The sequence below is a fragment of the Macrosteles quadrilineatus genome, unplaced genomic scaffold (genome assembly GCF_028750875.1).
Source record: "Macrosteles quadrilineatus isolate MER2022 unplaced genomic scaffold, UCM_ALF_1.0 Scaffold_3__2_contigs__length_128488019, whole genome shotgun sequence".
Classification (NCBI taxonomy): domain Eukaryota; kingdom Metazoa; phylum Arthropoda; class Insecta; order Hemiptera; family Cicadellidae; genus Macrosteles; species Macrosteles quadrilineatus.
The window spans coordinates 61383334-61406236 of record NW_026542596.1 but is presented as its reverse complement, the minus strand read 5'-3'; the positions used below and the strand labels follow the sequence as shown (position 1 = coordinate 61406236).

General features: G+C 35.7%; 2 protein-coding genes across 2 annotated transcripts in view; one reads left to right on the top strand and one right to left on the bottom strand.

The window, feature by feature from the left end:
- Positions 1 to 22903, bottom strand: part of LOC128988442 (potassium voltage-gated channel protein Shaw-like) — a 363678-nt gene that overhangs the window by 282613 nt on the left and 58162 nt on the right. The window lies entirely within an intron of this gene.
- Positions 12711 to 13946, top strand: LOC128989243 (uncharacterized). Its single transcript, XM_054411117.1, has one exon. The coding sequence runs from the start codon at positions 12711 to 12713 to the stop codon at positions 13944 to 13946; it is 1236 nt and encodes a 411-aa protein (XP_054267092.1).

The following is a 22903-nucleotide window of genomic DNA, read 5'->3' as shown; positions in this document are numbered from 1 at the left end:
ATTTTAAGGTAATAATTTTGTAGAATTCCAGCCAATTAGATGGGAATTTGCTTGGTTTGCAGGTTTGCTGCAGTGGGGGTATTTTTTTCACTTACTCGCGTATATTGATTTTAAAATTATAGAAAGTAAGAATACAATATTTAAATTGAATTTTACAAGAACTAGCAACAGATCCCGTTGTGGTTACAACGGTCTCTAGGAAAATAATAGTTAGGGGATCCATATACCACTTTATTTAATAATTTAATGGTACAGGCACATAACTTAAGAAAAAAAAACAACAAAACAAACTTTAACCACAAATGAAAATTGTGAAAAACAACATGTAGTCAATGACAAATCAATCAAACAACAATACAACAATCAGCGTCTAAATTATTAAGACTTGTTTCATATGTTTGGATTATGCGTACCAGCAAACCTATTACTGCCATAAATATTTAAAAATATTAAACTTACATAATTATTTGCAAATTTACATGGATGTACCTTAACACTGTAGATTTAATTGTACAGAATTTAAAAAAATATGTATAAATCAGTATTTTATAACAACTATAGGTTTACGTGTTGCTTAGGTTTTTTTCTGCAAATAACTTGTGTGACAAGTTTGTGAACTTATTCATGGAAAGTAAATATAAAAAAAATATAAAAAAAATAAAAACTTCTTATAACACTTAAAACATATATTTACGCGTATACTGTATAAGCTTATATATTCACAAGACGGTAAATATACAAAACAGATGGTAAGTGGTAAATTATGTTTAACCACTTACCATCTGTTTTGTATATTTACCGTCTTGTGAATAACAGTATAAGCGTAAATATATGTTTTAAGTGTTATAAGACGTTGTTTTTTTATTTTTTTTTATTTACTTTCCGTAAATTTAATAACACGTACAATGCTGATCAAGAAGTTATTTAACTTATTCATTACACATCGTAGAGATATGCCTATTAAAAAGAAGATTTGAATTTCAAATGCTAAAAGTAGTAGGGAAACGCCGGTTCTGGATCAACCCCGTCAGACCAGGGATTCTCATCTGTTTACTCTTCCATTCATCGATTGGTTCTGGACCATACCCATGGGTCGTTTTGGTTGGGCTGAATTGGAGCTATCTTGTCTCTTGGCTTTTTTCCTCCTGGCTGTCGTTAGCGAAGAGGCTAGTCCTCTTCATGCCCTTGGTTGCTTCTTCCAGTATTATAAGAGGACGTGTATCGAAAAAGCACTGCTGCTTCTCATCCCTTTTTTGTGTATGCCCAGACTCTATATAGGACAACACTCGCCCGTGAAAATGGATGATGTGTATTTGGAAGCGTGCCAGTCCATGGACAGCAATACTTCGTTTTCCAACACCTCTTCAGAAAACGCAGTTTTCACTGCGACCCCAGAAAGCGTGGTTTTCACCGCGACACCTGAAAGCGTGGTTTTCACCGCGACCCCAGAAAGCATGGTTATCACCGTGTCACCTCTGTCTGTCGATTCGGATGACGACGTGAGATCGTTTGAGCTCACCGACGAGGAATCCGGTTCCGACGTTTCCCCTATTGTCGGTTCTAGCCTACCCGTTGACACTAAGGTGCAGTGTCCAATCTGTGGTGTACGTGTATCGAAGCCCTACTTAGGAAGACACAAGAAAACCAAGAAATGCTCTAACGCCGCAAGCGCACAAGAGACAAGAGCTGATATGGTGGTTGTTCAAGCTACTCCTCAAGAGAAGAGTTCACGTTACAGTGTGAAGGTAGCTTGTGACCGATGTGGAGATAGTGTGTCTGTTGCAAATCTTAAACGACATCAAAAGTCAAAGAAATGTCTAGCTGCAACACAAGCTGGTGAACCAGCTTTGGTACATGACGTTGTCACAGAACCCCGACGCCTGTCTAAGATTGAGTGTGATACTTGTGGTAAGCTTGTTACTACTTCGAACTTGGCCAGACATCAGAAATCAAAACGATGCCGTCCACCTGTGGATGTTCGCGAAAGCACTACCCCAAAAATGAAGACATGTTTGCTATGTGGAGTGTCTATGCTACCGGTTCAATGGAAGCATCATAAACTGTCAGATCGTCATATTAGCATGCTGAGACAAACTCAAAATATGGCAGGTGTGAGCTCTAGAAATGTTGTATCGATTGCTCCACCTATAAACAATCAACATGCTGTACCTTCCACGAGTGGTGAACCCGTGAAACAATATGTGTATCCTCGAGTTGGTTCAACCGATGTGGAGGTGTGTAGGATTTGTATCAAACCTGTAAAAGTGTCAGAATGGTCTCAGCATTCCAAACACCATCTTCGTCCTGAAAAACCTCAAAAGTCTAGTTTGGATATTAGGCGGTTGGTCAAGAGATATCCGAAGGTTAAAAGGAGTGTTAATGTTCCACACCCGATTATGAACAATGTTGATCTGAATGCTATGGTGAGAAAACCTACTAGACCGCAGAGACCTGACAAATTCCTTCGTATGACCCCTCAGAGCCCACTCCCATCGACATCAGCTGATGTTCCAAATGTTGTGGAGGAAATTACACATCAAAATCTCATTGATGCATTGGATGACATTCTAAAATACACTGATTTTGTGACAGATGAACAGTTTGCAGAAGCTATTGAGGATTTTGATTTTGAAATGATTGATGAACCACACTCTGTTGTAAAGAAACCCCGAAGACCTTCTCTTAAGCTCATTATTCCTTCTCCTTCAGAGCTGAATATACCAAACAGTCCTGTTTATCGATCTCCACTCCACATTCCTGACAGCCCATCCTATAATCCACTATCACCATTTACCTTTGGGAGCAATCCTCCTGGACTAATACTTGGGGAAACGTCTGAAAGTTCGATTGATTTGGTTGCTCCCCCGCCATCTCCAATTAGCCCACTTCCACCAACACCGGAAGTTGGTGTAGAGCATGATACTAATGGTGAGGCTGATCAGACACAAGAAGATAACAACGCAGGTGATGATGATAGTGGGTCATTGGAGGTAAGACAAATTGAGACAGCATTCAAGTCAAGACTCAGAACTTTTGTTATCGACAACAAGACTAATGTCAAGGATCCAACATTGTTTTTGAACATGTGCACGAATTTGGTTGAAGAAAAAATTGAAGAAATGGTCGTGGAAAGCAATATAAAAGTCAACTTTGTCTTTCATGCTGAATTTCAGAGAGTAGCTCAAGACAAGAAAATAAAACAACTAATGAATTTCAAGACTACTAATAAAATTGTATATCCAACAACAGACATCTCTGAATATTACAATGATGCAAAGGCAAAGATACTTGCAGAGATTGAAGACTTCCAAGCAACTGGCTCTAATTGGACTTTGATGAAGGTCATTGATTTGGAAATCAGAGTAAATAAATACACACCTCTTAAGGGCTCTAGTTACATGAAACTTCCGAAGAAGATAGAATCCAAGAAAGCAGTGATAAACATAAATAATAATGATCAGAAATGTTTCCTGTGGTCTATTCTTGCAGCTTTACACCCTGTGAAGGATAATGTTAATAGAGTGAGTATGTATAGAGCTTATGAACATGAACTTGATGATGTTTTCAAAGACATTGAGTTTCCCATGAAATTAGATGACATTACAAAGTTCGAAAAACGTGCCAATATCTCTGTCAATGTTTACACTCTCCACGGAATCGAAAATTCAGTTGTTCCTCTCAGAATCACTAACGAGGAGATGGAAAGACACGTAGACCTGCTCTACTTGAAGTCTGCAGACACAAACCATTATTGTTACATAAAGAATCTATCTAGACTTGTACAATCACAGATATCAAAACATGATCATATGTTATGGTTGTGTAAACGTTGTCTGTTACACTTTGGATCAAAAGAAGGTTTGGACAGACATAGAGAGGATTGCAACAGACATGAAAGTATAAAAATAAATCTTCCAGAAGAAGGGACGGTCATCAAATTTAATGATTTCAACAAGTCAATGCGAGTCCCGTTCGTGGTGTATGCAGACTTTGAATGTCTTCTTGAGTCCAACAGAACCATCAAAACTGAACAAACACAAAGCTACCAAAAACACTTGGCTATGAGTTTTGCATATTACATCGTTTCCAAAGATGGAGACTATAAACCTCCTGTCACATACTTTGGTGCAGATGCTGGAAGGGTCTTTGTGGAACAACTTGAGATGGAGTCTGAAAAAATAAGACATTTGTATTCTAGTGAGGCTATTAAACCTATGGATTTAACGGTAGATGACCAGCGTATTATATCAAACTCAACAACATGCCATATTTGTGAAAAACCTTTAGAAGATGATAGGGTCCTTGATCATGACCATTTGACAGGACAATTCAGAGGAGTTGCACACAACAAATGTAACATTCTGTACAGGAAACCCAAGTTCATTCCTGTTTTCATTCACAACCTCTCGGGCTACGACACACATTTGTTTATTAAAATGCTGGGTATGAATGATGAGGAAATAGAGGTGATCCCAAACAATGAAGAACGATACATATCATACACAGTTAAAAAGGCGAACATGATCGAACTGAGGTTCTTGGATTCGTTCAAGTTTATGTCCAGTAGCCTTGATGCACTCACCAAGAACCTTCAGAAAGATCAGTTTACACATACTGCTAAATACTTCAATGAATCCGAGTTGAACCTGGTTTTGAGAAAAGGTATTTACCCATATGATTACATGGACAGTGAGGACAAATATGAGCTAACTCATCTACCTAAGCAGGAAGAATTCTATAACATACTCACTAAAACAGATGTTGACCCTAAAGATTATGAACATGCTAAAAGAGTGTGGGATTCATTTAAAATGAAGGATATGAAAGAGTACACATTGATGTACAACAAATCAGATGTCCTCCTACTAGCTGACGTTATGGAGAACTTCCGTAATGTGTGTATGTCAACGTACAAACTAGATCCTGCATGGTTTTTCACCACACCTGGTCTTGCTTGGAGTGCTATGCTAAAAACAACGAACGTTGAACTGGAACTTATTTCAGATTACGATATGCTACTTATGATTGAGAAGGGAATTAGAGGTGGTGTATCGCAAAGTTCTAATCGCCATGCTAAAGCCAATAACCCCTACATGAATGATTATGATTCGAGCAAACCAACTGAGTATCTGGTATACTTAGATGCAAATAACCTATATGGATGGGCAATGGTTCAACACATGCCGTACGGAGATTTCAAATGGTGTGATACAAACATCGATGTCACTGAAATACCTGACGATGCCGACACGGGGTATATACTTGAAGTGGATTTGGAATATCCTAAAGATACCCACGATTTGCATTCCGATCTTCCTCTTGCCCCGGAGCAGAGATTACCACCAGGAGGAAAAGAGGTTAAACTATTGACAACACTTTATGACAAAGAGAAGTATGTTGTTCATTACAGGAATCTCAAGCTGTACCTCAAGCTTGGATTGAAACTGAAGAAGATCCATAGAGTCATTTCCTTTAAGCAATCAAACTGGATAGCTACTTATATTGACCTGAATACAAAACTGAGAACTCAGGCAAAGAACGATTTTGAAAAGGAGTTTTACAAACTGATGAATAATGGTGTGTTTGGGAAGACAATGGAGAACATACGTAACAGAGTGGATGTGCGATTGGCGACAAAGGAAAAACAAATTGTCAAATGGATCGCTCAACCTACATTCAAGGATCGTACAATATTTGCTGAGAATCTCTCCGCTGTGCACATGAAAAGGACAAAACTCCTGTTCAATAAACCCATATATGTTGGTATGAGCGTATTAGATGTTTCAAAGACTCTAATATACGATTTTCACTATAATGTGATTAAATCGAAGTACGGTAACAAAGCTCGATTGCAGTATACAGACACAGACTCCTTGAAATATGCCATTGCCACCTCTGATTTTTACCAGGATATGAAAGCCATGATAGATTACTTTGATACAAGTGACTACCCTGAGAACAATCCGTATGGGATGCCTAGAGTCAATAAGAAGGTCCTTGGTAAAATGAAAGATGAACTGAGTGGGAGGATTATGCGAGAACAGATTGCTCTAAGATCTAAGATGTATGCTCATGAAGTCGAGGATGGTAGTGTATGTAAAAAGTCAAAAGGAGTCAAAAAGTCAGTCACCGAGAAGGAAATAACATTTGACGACTACAAAAAATGTTTGTTTGAAGGTTTGGAAACCACTAAAACTATAAACATGATTAGAAGTTTCAGTCACGACCTCTATACCATAGCACTCAATAAAGTAGTGTTGTCAAACCAAGATGATAAACGATACATTTTAGATGATGGAATCCATTCCCTCCCCTGGGGTCACTATTCAATAAACCATTAGAAATTACTCTTTTGCAATTCCTTTTCATAAAACGAACCCAGAATCTCTTCTCCTTCACCATCGATGATTCTGTATGTTACCGGTGCTGTAGACTGAATGTGAGAAATTGTGAAAATCTCTGTTCGCCAGTTTCGAGCGTACTTGTTGGCAAACGTATCTTTCTTTGCTACTATTCTCACTCGGTCGCCAACTCTTAGTTTAGGTCGTGGACGTTTAACTGATCGAAATTGATCGAGGTACAAGCTACGAATTCCTGGTTCGACTTTCACAGTCACATCGACCGGCCTCATGCGAATGGTGGAGTGTAAACTTGTGTTGTACTTACTCAACAGACCCTGCAGTATGTCTATCCAACGGAATGACCCCCTAGCTTCAAAATGCACTTTCATTCGTTCATTGAGTGTGCGATTGAACCTTTCAACTATGGAGCTCTTTTCTTCATTCTCCGTATGATACATCTTTATACCATGTTTGGTGAGAAGACATTTAAAATCCTTGTTGACGAACTCTCTACCCTTATCAGTGTGTAATAGGTTAGGTGCTTTGTGACCATTGCCCTTAGCTCTTCGTATGATGGCTTCAAACGCGTTTGTCACTTCGATACCGCTCTTCCTGAGTAATGGTTCAGACCATGCATACTTGGAAAATGTATCAATCACATTTAGCATATATTTATATCCATCGTTTTCCCGGAAGAACTTGTCCATTATAACCAAGTCAGCAGCCCACAGGTCGTCTATGTAGAGAGTGACGATTTTACGTTTTGGAAACTTTTTTGTTACTGGTCGATGAAGCTCTTGTGCCTCTTCAAATTTGACATCAGTGATTCCTGATACAGGCGCTTTTGTGAACGTGCTCTTCTCGCGTAAGCATTTAACACATCGGCCTCTTAACCGCCACTTGTTGTTAACCGTCTTAATACGTTCCACATCGGTCGAAGTGGTTTTACTTTTACACTTGGCACAATAAAATACGTATACCATTTCGAGCTTATAATAAGAGTACTTATAGTGATATAAGCACAACATGAGTGATTTGCACAGGCACACCATTCGGCTGTCTGAAGGGCAGAAACGTAAGCTTCGTATCGCCTATAAGAAACGGAGGAGTACTATAATTGGACTGACAAGTGACGACATAGGTCGTAGTGGAACGGACCATATCCTGTTAGACAGTGTCCAGCATAAGGCTATTGAGAAAGCTAGACGAAACCAAACAGGCATTCGGCTGAACCTCAGCTACGACCAGCTATTGAAAAATAAACAGGGAGGCCTGCTGAAAGAAGTATTGGAATTTGTGGATGGTGCCGTTCCTGGTGGAAAACGTTTCATCACACCTGTTGTCAGAAGACACCTAGCACCGATGCTGAAGGAAAGGTTTATTCCATGGTTGAAGCATTTGATTGACAATGAGTTGGACACGATAATAGACAAGGATCCTAAGGGCGCTGGTTTGAAAAGATGCATCAACAGGAAATTGGATGCTTTACTATTACAAAAAAACGCATAAGCCCCTTAACGCTTGGTGACCTCGAACAATGGGCCAAAGTGTTGGGATTGAAAGGATTTCGAGGTGTCTTCATGCGTGAAGTTTTGCCAGAATCCCCATGGGAAATGGAATGTGGTATTTTGAATCTCGGTGACTTGGACTCGAATGGTACACACTGGACCTGTTATATCAAAATGCATAATGGTAAAAAGCTGTATTTCGATTCATTTGGCAACGCTCCACCACCAATTGAACTTGTGAAGTATTTAGGCGAGCGTGATTTGCTTTATAATGATATGCGAGTACAGGAGTTTGAAGACCCTCCTATTTGCGGTCATCTCTGCCTTGAAGTTCTGAAGCGATGTTCAAACGATGATACAAATTGGAACACGATCATAAACACTTTAAGAGATGACAAATACTCGTGGCAATCTTGGTGGAGCAAATTATAAGTGTACCATGCCACTATTAAAACTTAGAGGTACAAGCTCTCGCGTCACTCTCCACTTGGAACACCCAATCCATCTGGAGGAAAACGTGAAGCATCGTATGGCACTTGTTGCGTTTTTTACAGACAACAATATTTACAACGTCCGTGATGAAGCGAATATTTTCTTCTGGGATAGTGACATCCATGCAATACCGAATCCTCTCACTTTCACAAGAGGTTACTGGACGATTGAGTCTATGGAAGTTACTGCAAAGGACTACATAAAATCCTTGAATCTGAACATTGATCCTACTAAATTTAGACTGAGTAAAAATGGTGATTTTCTTTCTGTGTACTCACCATTGAAGTTCTATATGGATCAAGCATGCTGCAAGTTGTTTGGTTTTGATCCTCCAACAAAAGAAAAACAGAAGAGAGCCGACAGTAGCTCATACTATGTTGAGAATCAAACAGTGACAGGAAAAAGACCTCCAAAGTTGAGGGTAGTAGATACTATTGAGATACACTGCAATATAGTGCATAACAGTCTCGTCAACCATGACACACATGATCACAAACATGCGGAAACTGAACTGCTATACACGTTCTTCCCTCAAGTTCCACATGGGTATAAGATATCTGAACAACCGAAGGAAAGGTTATATGTTGATTTGAAACCAGGGTTGAGGACAATTCACTGCATAACAATCAACATACTTGATCAAGATAACAACCCGATACTCAATAGTAATGTTGAAAACCTGGTGTACTTGGACTTAGTATCATTATAAGAGCATCATGATGTCTATATTTAAATTCGATCGGTTCGGAGAAGAACTGGCTGACAGCAGTGCTAACCAAAATAGCATTTCAACAGATAAGTTAAATGAAAAACTTTCATCGTTGGAATTCACTTGCAGTCACGATACAGATTCAAAGATCAGTAACATGAAAAGAGAATTTATTTCTCAGGTAGATAACATGTTTGATAAGTTAAAAAAGGATCTGACCTCCATTATAAACAAACAAGTCGGGTTCGAGAAACATTATATTAGTGCCAAGAACAAAAGGATAGTGAAAGTTGCAAAAGCTATAGATAAGACTGATGTGGTTGTTAAAGAACAGCTTGAAGAAGTAAATGATAAAGTTGATGGTATTTTAAAAGGTCTCGAAGTCACAAAAGACTGTATTCAGATCAAAGGAGGTAGAAAGATCTGTGGCATCAGTCGCAGCAACAGTGCATATGACGCCATTAACGGAATTGAACTTCTAGAGCTGTCTAAACGTCTACACCGAGTAGAAACTTTGATTGGTAGGTCTAGAGCAACAACAGTCGATGTTTAAATCAACAGAGCGAGACATTAGGCTGTCAAGGAGTTTCCTATGAAACCAACCAAGTGGTATTATAAGTAAAGGCAATGGAAATAAACGTCTACTATAGAGATGGTGAAAGGGTGGAAGGTGGTGTCTTCCCAAAACCACTTCGTTGCTTGATCGTTGGTCCATCAGGGTGTGGGAAAACGAATTTACTGCTTAATCTCATATACAACAAAGATGGTATCACTTTTAAACATCTCTACGTGTTCAGTCGATCAATAGAACAACCAGCGTACCATGATTTACAAAAACACTATGAAAGAGTGCAGAAAAACCTCGGCTGCAAAATTGCGTTCTTCTTCTCTGATTGTTCCGACTTGGTTCCATTGGATGAATGCAAACCAAATTCACTGGTTGTGTTTGATGACTGTTTACTTGATGAGCAATCAAAAATCAAAGACTATTACATCAGAGGTCGTCACAAAAATATATCATGTATATACCTGAGTCAGAGCTATGGTCGTGTCGATATGCAAGTAATCCGTAACAACCTAAATCTGCTGTGTGTGTTTCAACAAAACAAGCATTACATGACACGTATTCATGAGGATTTTGTCGGTTCTGATATGTCGTTATCTGAGTTTGAAAAGCTCTGTCGTCGGTGTTGGCAGGAACAACATGGATTTGTAACCATCAATACCACTAAAAAAGCACACTCTGGAAAATATAAATGCATGCTGAAGAAAACGATATTTACAACGTCAATGTGAAATGTCACATCTTAAGCTAGAAATGATATATAACGTTTTTTGATTGAAATGTCGTTTTTATACTAGAAACGTTATATCACGTTTTTTGAATGAAATATCGTTTTTTGATGGATATGTCGTTTTTATACTAGAAACGTTATATCACGTTTTTTGAATGAAATATCGTTTTTTGATGGATATGTCGTTTTTATACTAGAAACGTTATATCACGTTTTTTGATTGAAATGTCGTTTTTCGACGATATGTCAATTTTATACTAGAAACGATATATGTCGTTTTTTCTGACGTTGTATAATATAAGTGAACACAGGTTATGATGGATGCAAAAGCTGCTAAGCGACTTGAAGCTATCGAGAGTAACCTGATGAAAAAGTTTCATGACGCTGAATTGGAAGAGCAAAAACAACGTGAACAAAAACTTAAAGAGATATCAGTTGTATCGTCTCCAACAAAAAGTCCATCCACCACAATCATTACAAGAGATGTCCAAAAACAACCGTTGACTGTCACCAAGGCAAAGCAACTAGAAAATGTAAAAAATAGACTTCAACAACAATTTGCTAACGTACACATTTTAGAAAGAGAGGAACAACGAGAAAGGGAAAAGAAATATCAAACCATTACCGATGCAATAAAAGAGAAAAAAGAAAAAGATGATCTATTAGAACAAAAGACAAAGGAGTGGTTGAAAAAGCAAAAATACAATCAAATGGTTGCTCGCTTTAGACCAAGAGTATACAGTACACCAGATCGTAAACAAATTCCCTTCGATAACGAAGATGAAGTGGAAACTGAAAACGTTCAGAACAAATCAATCAGACAGTTGGTGGACTCAAATGTAATCAATTTGGGCAGTGTTGGTGCGAGATACTTACCTCGTGCAAGTGATTCACAGTTTGGTATTTATTATGATGTGACGAGTGAACGTTTGAAAATTGGATCAGAACCAATCACCTTTAATTACGATGATATAGTGATGTCAGGTAAAAGTTTTGTCGGCAGTGAAGGTCTTTGGAAACTCTTGACGAATAAAGGTTTTGTTAAGTCTGATGAGTACACATCTGACGATTGGAATTCATACAAGGAAATTCTGTTGACATCCAACTCGTTGTATCAAAAGAACGATCCCTCGACTAGACGACCGAAATCAAGTCAGGGTCAAAAGTGGAAACAGATGATCAAACCCATTTGGGATGAGATGAATAAACCCGCAACCCCAATTACATCAACACCCACAGAGACAGTTGGGTCTGGGTTGAAACGGTACGATGACAAAACACCAATCGAATATCGGTACATAAAGGATTTAAACGAATTGATCAGTCGGCTCAATTTCATACACGCTGAGGAGGCTGCTGGAAACAATAACTTTCACAACGAGAAGCTATCAGTCGTGAAATTTATATACGACCGCATGCAGGAGCTAATCGAACGACCAAACGGATTGAAGTATCTCATATGCTGTCTGTCAGCGTTACCTGAACACGCTATTCAAGGATCGGGGTTGTTAAACAACTTAATCAACAGTTTACCATTTGAGCTACACGCTCCACGTAGTTGGAATCTTGATACGTACAATTATTGCGGACCTGGTACGAAGCTATCTGATCGCCTGGCTCGTGGTGACAAAGGAGTCAACCCCTTAGACGAGGCGTGCAAGAAACATGACATATGGTATCGGGATCATAGGCGTGCCGAAGACCGATGGGTGGCAGACAAGAAATTGCAAGACGCTGCTTGGAATAGGGTCACGTCTTCTGACGCCGATCTAAACGAACGCGCTGTCGCACTCGGTACCACCGGTGCAATGTGGATGAAACGCAAACTCGGTCTCGGCCTAGGAACGTCTGTATGTATATAAGTGAGAGAAAGAGTACAACATGGAAAACGCATGGACGATTCTTTCTCGGGAAGCGAAAGCACCTAAGGGTGTTCTAACAGACGAGTTCGTTATGAAGTACGCTAAGGAACTCGACTGGGGTCTCCTATCCGAAAACTACGATTTCAGCATCGACATGTTACGCACGTATTTCCATCGTGTAAACTGGTATGCCGTACTGAAGAGGACAAAGTTCGATGAGAGCTTCCTCCGGGAAATGGCTATCAACTTTAACGAGTGCTGGTATGTGGTCAGCAAATATCAAACACTGTCTGAATCATTCATACACGATTTTGCAGGCAACGTAGATTGGTACTACATCATAAAGTATCAAAACGTCTCCAAGGAATTCCTCGAAGAACACGAACGTAATCATGGATTTAATACACGACTCTTGAGTTCGCTACTGAGCATGAGGTCTAAAGAGTAAAATCGTAATGTTAACATAGTATATTTTTTTCGACCTTTATTAAGTAACCAACACAATGGATGCTACATACAATCAGTTTTCAAGCGGTGTGGTGAAGAGCGAATACCGCTCTGTCATGCCGGTGTCTGAACTCAATTTCAACACTCCAAATAATTACACGGTTTTTAAACTCGATCACGATGACACGTTTTACGATTCAGGAATACAATTTCACATTTGTGGTAAAGTCGTCAAGAAATCTGACGGGGCTGCTTATGCCGATAAAACAAACATTAAACTCATCGACAATTTCGTACCGTTTCTGTTTACTAGAATCGAACTCAAAAAACACAACACCACAATCGACACTGTCGACTATCCTGGTGTCACAAGCACGGTCAAGGGAATCCTCAACTATTCCAGTTCGAACAAGAACTCTCTAGGAAATTGTGGTTTCGTATCCACGTTCACTGGTGGAGGCAACTTCGAAGTAATCGGTACCCTTGCACACCTCGGTCTCGGCTTCTTCGATCATCTACGGTATCCTATGTACAAAGGCGGATTCGAAGTCGTATTCACTCGTGCTGAAGATAACGATGCACTATTCATTTGGAAAGGATCAGCCGCAACAGACACGATACCAGAGGATGGAAAAGTCGAAATCAAATCTTTCGTTCTTCGAGTTCCGTTAGTCGAGTATACGGCCACCAGCAAGATTCAATTGATAGATGGGTTGACGCGTTTGAGTGATCATAGCAAATTGGTATACAACTATTACCAGTGGCAGTGTATTGAGAAAAAAGGTGTTTTCGGGGCCTCGTTCAACTTCGATATCACTAACGTTTATAGAAATGTATACAACCCGAAATTTGTCATTGTGGGGTTGCAAACTAGCCGTTGGAATGACCAGAAGAAAATTCCCTCCCGTTTTGATAGTTGCAACATAAAAAATGTCGCAGTGAAAATAAACGGAGAACGTTATCCTCAAGAAATGCAGAACATACACATCACTGAAGGCAAATGGAGACTGTTATACGAACAGTTGGTCAGATATCGTCTGGTGAACTTTGGAGACACCAATGTGTTCGTATCTCCTTCAGAGTTCAAGAATGATTATCCACTGTTGGTGATAGACACTCATCTCCACCCAATGAGCACAGATCGCTCGAGAAGTGACATCCAGATTGAGTTAGATTTCGTAAATGCTATCGCGACCGCGCAAGCCGATGCCGGAACAACAGCATACGTAGTCGTGGTCTCTGAAACTGGATTCAGTTATGACATTTCAAGAAACATCATTAGACAACTATAAACAATTTCTAGATCGCTGTAAGAAAATAAAAACAAAAAAAAAATATAATTTTTGCCCCAGAGTGATGAGGCAAGGGTTGAATTTGATTTTGTGGGGAGGTAGTCCCATAAGAGCCCATATTGGATCCCCCAGTAGGACGCAGATATATATACTACTGGTAAAAGTTGTAATCGGTCTTCGTTACCTCCCGATTTTGACTCCCATAAGGGTCTATATTGGATCCCGGAGAAGGACGAACATATATACTCTACTGGCTGGAGGGGAGGGGGCTTGAAAATGGGCAAATCTCTAGTCTACTGGGGGCTGGTCCAGAAACGGCTTTTCAATGAGTGGAAGAGTAAACAGATGAGAATCCCTGGTCTGTCGGGGTTGATCCAGAACCGGCTTTTCCCTACTACTGCTAAATATATTTTTACGCTTGATTTAATACTGTATACTCAACACATTCGTTTTTACTTCATTTTATTATATGAAGTATGCATTTTATCACTTACATGTTGTAAGCCAAATTTATTTACAAAGGATTTGTGAAATGAAAATCATCTTTCAAACAATAGACAAAATGCTTTAGAACTTTATCAATTAATATCGTATTAAACTTGCTAAAGCAAATTACTCAATTTGCAGCATAACATTGAGGTAAATACCATATCCTTATATTAAATATTAGGCTACCTAATGATACCAATGCGAATGTTACAAGATGCTACGCATCTGAACATTGTACGCAACTGGTGACAATATAGAATGATTGCCTTATCAATAATTTATATCAACACGGACTGAATTGGGCTGAATTTTCCTTCCTCCTTAGGACAACAAAAATGACAATGCATTGACGCATTCATGTAACCCAGCATTTAACCACATTATATTTAGCTTCTTGTATGATTATTTTGTTACTTAAAAATATCCCGTATCATTAGGGGAAAATAAGCGTTAATTAATTTACACTACTTGTGAATTAGCCTACAATCAAACAAATGAGTAATTCAAATTTAAAGAAGAGAACTTATTTAACGAGTTTAACCTAACAAACACGACACAAAGTAACATTCCTTGTCGTAATACTTCTTGGAAGGATGCGGTAGTTAAAGTAATTGTAGTATTATCATAATTTAAATTTGGTTCTCTTAAATTTTAAGCTTGAGGATTATTTGCATTGTTATGGTTTATAAATTGTTTTACACCGAATACAAATGATACTTTTAAAATGATTTTTTTATTGATGTGGTACTACTAACTAGCGTAGATAACCCTCTGTTCCTATTGTATTCCTAAAACTTCTAGGTTAAAAAAAAAACTAATTAAATTTTTATCCTTGCTATAAATTCATATCAAACATTTCAGTGTACTTGGGAGTATACAGTTAATACGTAATTAAATAACACTTCAAATAGTTAATATATTTTTTATGAAATAAATATAACCCCAGAGGAGGCGTATTACGTCTAAATGATCAACTAATTTGAATATGGATATTTTTATGAATAATTTGGTTTTTTAAACGCCTAAGACGCAAGTAAAAAATGTTAGATTTACTGTTAGGCTACGGTAACTGTACTGGGCTTTAAGTGGTTGAAATGGATAAATTAACGACGATAAGTGATATAGTTGTTTTACAGAAGTTTTATAATTAGGTGTCAATTTATTCCCTTGAACAACCTTTTATCGTGTATTACTTACTTAGGATTAATTGAAAGAAGCTCAAATTTAATGGCCAAGTGCCTATTTTAACTTTGTAATGGGGAGATATTTTATTTTAAATTTAAATTGAGAAATAACTTATATAATTTGTACTGGAAACGCTTATAACATGATATATTTTCATTGATTGTTCTGAAAAATGAATATTATACTTGATTTTGTTTAGAATGTCACGGAGTCACTATCCTTCAATGCAGGATACAGTGTTAACATGAAACTACACATTATTCATCAAAGGTTTAATTAGACAAGATCATCATTACCATTGAAGATCAAAGCATAATTAATTAGTGTAGCATTTATATGAGTGATTAATTAACAAAAACGGAATGTATAATAGTAATTAGATAATTCATTCTCTACAAGAAGTAGGTCCATATTAATTATGAAAAAATAGACTACACGTAAAATAGTTTCTAATCATGGAAATTAACACCTAATATGCCCGAATTAGTTTAAAAAATTTAAATTCTTAAAAGAAGTTGCTTATGGTTCTATAAAATTCATATTTTTTTCCTTTGTAGTTTCAATTTAAGACTTTTTTAACCACTTCCAAAGGTCCAAATTCACAACTCCAAAATAATAAACATTTAAGATATTGCTCCGGTAATCGCAATGGAGATTTGGATGTTGGTGTTTTTCCACTAGTATTTTTCATTATGATTATTGCCACTATCTGTACCTATATAATAGTCTAAAACTAAGTTTCGAGCTAAATCCTAGGGGTCATGGAATGTGAAAGTGGGACATAACTACAAGAAAACGGAAAGGGAACTTCTGTATTAGCTTATGCCATTTTTGAACCTATGAGTATATTGTAAGACGTCTTAATAAGCAGCCAAGTCCTCGCGGCTGGTGCAAACAGTCTGAGCAATATAGAATGATTGCCTTATCAATAATTCATATCAGCTCGGATTGAATTGGGCTGAATTTTCCTCTCTTGAACAGGGAGGACAAAGAATTGAATAATTGTAACAATGAATACGGTATCAACAAAACATGGGTTAGTCACACACACTTTCTTTCTAATCAGTAGTAATAATGCAAGCTACAATGGAATAAAGTAATTAATAACAAGAGAAGAACCAATTTCTCTATTTTGATTCTTTGATTCCCAAACAGACAATTCATGTAGATTTTAAAAATATAAACTTTTATACAAAAATAATCGAACTTGTAGGTATTACTGTAGTAGAATTACAATTTAATACACTTTAGTAACACTCCTTATTTATAATAGCTCGACGTATCACCTAGCATTAAAAGGTACACGAAACACCAGGAACACCAGTTCGGTCCTTGGAAAGGTCATAAGCTTATTGATGGTTCAAAACCGGACCCAGTTGTTCTTGATCATCGGGTTTTTAATAAAAGAACCAGCTGGTTTTAGTCAGTCGCAAAGCTTTCATTCCAATCAACACCCATTCTTCACTCATTTTGCCGCAAAATACTCATTTTAATCTAACCTTTAATTGACATAAAATAAGTCAGCATCGTGTGGATCTGGTCTTGTAAATATCATTATAAATCATTACGGCTGTTAACTACGCTTAAGTTTGCATGAATGAGAAGCAACAACAACTTCTCCTGCCTTAAGGATACTACAAAAACAAAGTAATCAATTTATTGGTTTGAAAACTGTAAACTACATTGCACCAAAAGGATTTACTAATTGGTAAGTGTTAATTGATTCGCAGTTTTAATATGACTTAACATTTTTATACTAATCCAAACACTTTTAAAATTCATATTATGGTTCTATAAGTAAAAAAAATTAACTACAGAATCTTCATACCCAATAACAAATCTTAAATCCAGTCGTGAAAAAAACTGTTGAGAACCCGAAATTTTGGCTTATAGAAGAAAGTGAAACATTTTTCTTCGTTGAATTCTTTGACGCTGTGATAAGGAGGGCACAACAAAGAAGTCTCCAGTAATTCTGTTATCTTGAGTGTCGTCTGAAGGGCGAGTCTAATCTACAACAGCTGTTTTCTGTGGCCTCCTTTAACAGCCTCTTTTGTTTCAAGACAGATTTATATAGGACACCGTTACTTTTACTTTCCCCTTTTATTTGCACAGCCTTTGTTGTAAACCTTGGTTGAACTTTGTTGGGTCAAAATTTCAGAGTTGTTTTATATAAGTTAATATGATGTTATTATAGGTTGTTCACGTAAAAATATATACATTTTTCAATATAATGAACATGTTACAATCTATTTCGAAACTTAAATGTTTACTTCAATCTAGCTTGTAAAACTAAGGTTTTAAATTCGGTTGTATTGAATTTTCATTACTTTTTTTATTCAAAATGCCGCACTGAGAATAACGTAGGTAGACAATTAATTGTATATTTAACCATGATTACGTAAGCAGTCAAATTAAGTCGAGTTATTGAATGAATCTATTTAATCTTACATTCTTAGTAAAATTCATTCTTATACGGATGGACATTATATTTATCATTTTTAGGTTTATTGCAAATTGTAATATTTAACTTAAAACCATGCATACACATTCGGGGTTGCATTTAGCATATTCCAAATTGTTATACTAATGTGGTCGCCCAATATCTAACTTGTGAAATATAGTCTACTTATTAAACAGAAAGGTTCATTATTACTAAAGTAGATTTAGAAAAGGTATTGCCTCATTGTCCAATGAATGTCAAGGGTGCAAGTGGTATAATATTCCCATTATTATTCAATGTCATAATTCAATATGCTATTATTATACATATTATATATATATGATTGTATTATTAACTAAAAACTATATTAAGGTCAAGAGATACTATATCAAACTTTTATTGGTTTAAGCTAGAAGGTAAACCTAGTACTAATTTTGGATAAAACAAATCAAAACAGATACAGTAGCATTTAATACTGGTAATGACACTTACATTCAGGTTCAGGGTTTGGACCGCCCCTCGTAAAAATGCTAATAGCGTAGAAGAACAAGAACAAATAGGTAATATATATTGCGAAAGTAATGTTTACTATATTTCTTTTGATTTTCCGACATAAACAAACAAAGATTAGTTGTTTTGTCAACTGTTTAAATTTTCACCAACCAAAACTATACAACCAAAGTAAATAATAATTTTAAACTGAAGGCATAACCTAAAAATTCTATGAGTTTTGTAATTTAACAAGCTGTAATAAAGAAATATCCAAGGTAAGTTTTTAAGAAAATATTAGTCTTTGTAGTGTAACGAAAAATAACGTCCAAAACAAGAGTGAAAATGGGTCTATACGTATTCTTGAATAAGAGCGATACAATAACTCACCTCCTACTCTTGTTATGAAATATACTATTGAATTGTGGTGTTGAATTGATTGACATCTTTTGTAGCTATAGAATATAGCTCAGGAAATAAGGAACATGATCCCAACACAGACCTGTGCAGCATCACCTGACGACCACCGGAAGTTGATCCGAGCCGGATATTCGTCTGACTAGGATTACATTTGTATCCGATGTTCCAGAGGGTTTTTATTATCTAAGTTTAACATTTCTGTTGTAAACTACACACTATTTATTGCAGCCAAAATAGCCCAAATATATGACTTTATTACATGTAATTCGAATCGTATATTATTTACTACCATACACATTTGTACGACAAATAAAGTGCTGTAAGGAATAAGCAGTTCAAGAGGAAATATTTTCGAGAAATAAGGTTGAACACTTCTTTTGTATTTTCTTACGTTGAAAAGAAAATATTTATCATACAATTCTAATACATCAAGATAACCCTATAGTGTTTTAGCTAGTCTAACAATGTCTAATACTGTATAGTTAAATTATTACATATCTTCACTTATGTACAATAAAATATTTGATTAAAATGTATAATTATTAGAAGGTGGATCAAAGCTCTCAAACTAAACTTTTTATCTAAAGAATTTCATATTCAGGAGACCATCAGCTGAATTATAAATATGTTCATAGCAACAACCATATAGTTTTTACATGTTTTCCGTAAATATTTCCTTATATGGTAGATGATGAATAATTCTAACAATTAAATATTATTATTAATGATTATAGCAGAAACATTACGATTAGGCCTACTCTAATTATTATTGTTTATACATTTAATAATGCAAATTCTAACAAATATATTTGGTTTAATATATTACCAAACTTATATTACCAAAACTTAAACTGTTATTAAAAATTATGATTAAGAGTACAATAATTACAACAATGAGTCGTATTATTTATAGTAAATTAGTTATGGAGAGATCTTTTTGATAAGGTTAATGATAGTCGTAGAAAGAACTTAAATAGTGTTCATGATAAGGATTGTTGTTTTACTAACAATATATACATTTTAAAATAAAATTTATCCAAATATAGTCAAATTCATTGTTTTACCAAAAACGTGATCCAATACACAAATCTTAAAATAGTTGCAGGTTAGATTTTTAATCTTAATATGTGTGCAGAATTGTACCTTATCACGTTTAATGTGAATTAAAAATAATTTACTACAGTTTACTTTAATAGCCAATTTAAAATACACCAAACCTTGTTTGTAGGAGGCGCTAAAGAGAGGAGCTTGAAAATGAACTGATTGGAACAGTTCTTTTAACGTTGGATTTTTGTTTACCTACTAAAATAAAAGATCAACTAAGCTATGTTGGCCACCTTTGTTGTTGATAAACGGTTTTTATCTATGAGGTGCTTCGGACAATCAAAATCCTCTTGAGGCACCTCACGTATTATCTGATTGGCCCACCCTCCGATTAGTGTACCCCCTCTATAACGGCTCTTAAGGTCACCTAAAGTAAAGATCATGCGATGCTTGTTTTCAACCCTTGTTGAGATTCTCATTTTGTGGTATTTTTAAACAACTGTTTGAGACATTAAACATTTCAACATTGTTTTTGTAAATGTTAAATGCTATTACTCTATGCTCATCCCACAATTGTATGCATACATGTGAATAGACTAACACCTAAAACTTACAATTCTAACCTGTCCTTTTACCACACTAAATTATATAAAAAGATGATCTTTATGTTTTTAGAATAATGTTGATAATTCTAAACTTTAACTTATACACATATAATTTACACAAAATCAAAACTTAATTATACTAACACAACCTCAACTTATGATAACACTAACTCAAATAAAACCTTTAATATTTATCATTTTCAAAATCCATTCACCAAACTGACCATCGACTTATTTTTTTATGAACAAATTTGATAAAAATATTGAATATTTACAGCGATTGCTAGGTATATTCAAGTGTAGTAGGATAGGAGACTAACGGATTTTAAACATATTTTAACTAAACGATCTGCCCTTTGATGAGCTATTGGAAATTATAATATTCGTTTGTTTGGATATAAATTGTTCTTTAGATTTTCAACTATATGTAAAAATATTGCAAGATTGAGGTAGGCTAGTCAGAAAGACAAGCTTTGCATTAAAATATTATGAAATCATATAATCCTGGTTGCTGAAGAAGGATTAAAGCTCTCAACCTAAAGTTTTTAGCAAAAGAACTTTCATATTCAGGAGAGCTTTGGCTGAATTATTGTGACAGCCATGTAGTTTATATATATTTTCCGGAAATATTTCTTTATGTGGGACATATTAAATAGCCCTAACAATTAAATATAATTTTATCTTTATTTAATACGCCATATGAATTTTTGATAATTGTTTTGAAGATGCTACGTATTTAATCACCAAGTTTAAGGGGTCGTTGAATAGGTTGTGACACGTAGATTAGCCATCAAACAAAACATTTTTGAAATTCAATCAGGGCTCTATCCCAGAGGCCTTCAAAATTCCTGTGTTATACGTACTTATGGATAAGATAAATGTTTATATTTGAACACATGAATACTTACACTAACATTGAACAGCTGGTTATGATAAAATTGAAACTAGCGGAAACATGTGATATAAGGATTTAACAATTAGATTAAAATATCAGCATTTAGGCCTACCCAATTTTTGTGGTTTAAAACTTGTTGTTTCACTGCATTACAATTTTGGTTAAATAAATTTAAATATTAAGATACAGTAGTTGTACTGTTTGTGTTGTACTCAAAATCTTTGTTTTACTGATAATAAATAACAGGATATTATTTAGTGGGAGGAGGATATCAATGTCACAAGAACAATAATTTTTTGTAGAGTTCCAAACATTGTAAGGGATAGCCACTACATTCTCCTGTATCCTATATATAATATGAGTAAAGTTTGAATACTTGTTAATAATCATTGCATAAACATTATGATTGCTATATCTGTTATTTTATATAATTTTTAATAATAAATATTGTACAAAATATCTTTTGTTTCAATATGATATAAGCCCAGAATAATGCAAAAATGAGAGGATTTTCTAGAATAAAAGTGGAACGTATACTTAATCATTTATTTCGATTGAATCGAAGTGTTTCTACATAATAATGTGTTAGTCATCGAAAATATTTGGTAGGAATAAAATCATTCGAAGCGTTGAAGGATATATAATGATAGGGTATACCAACATTTCGAAAGGTTTGTATAATCAAATCCATGTCAGAAATACTGAGCAATAAAAGTGATACATGTTTAACATAATTTATAGACAACATTGTCTGTAAAAATAAAAAAACGCTTAAAATTCAAACCGTCTTTGCCAACCAAAGTCTACAACAAAACTCACGTTTACCATAATAAATGTTCTTACCCAAAATGTTAATTCATACGTTAGAATGATAAATTAAAAATATAATCCACATTGTGATATTACTTGAGGTTTTGCCATTTCATAATGTAGAGCGATGCTTTGCTGTAGGTCACCACATTGGCACCAAACTGTGGTGTATCATGCCCGGCGTGGTTCACCACAACACCACGACCTAGAGTATTAATTAACCATTAATCTCGACTGGTTCTAGTCAAAATGCAATTAATCATTTTTTTCAAACCAAATTGTATCCGTTACGAACGTATTCTATTTTAGCACAACAATTTATCCTAATGAAAATTATTTTTTAAATAGATAGAAATGTCTATAGTAATTTCTTGATGAGCAAATAATTAGTTAAATATTTTTTTTACGATTTCTGATAAATAAGTAAACAATAATTTTATGATTTCATTCAATCAAAACGTTTACTGTTACTACGACGCAATATTGTTCAGTTATCGATTGCAGGCTCGTAATAAATTATTAACCCCACAATCAATCAAGCCGTAGACAACCTCAAGCGTTAAACGACGAATAGAACACT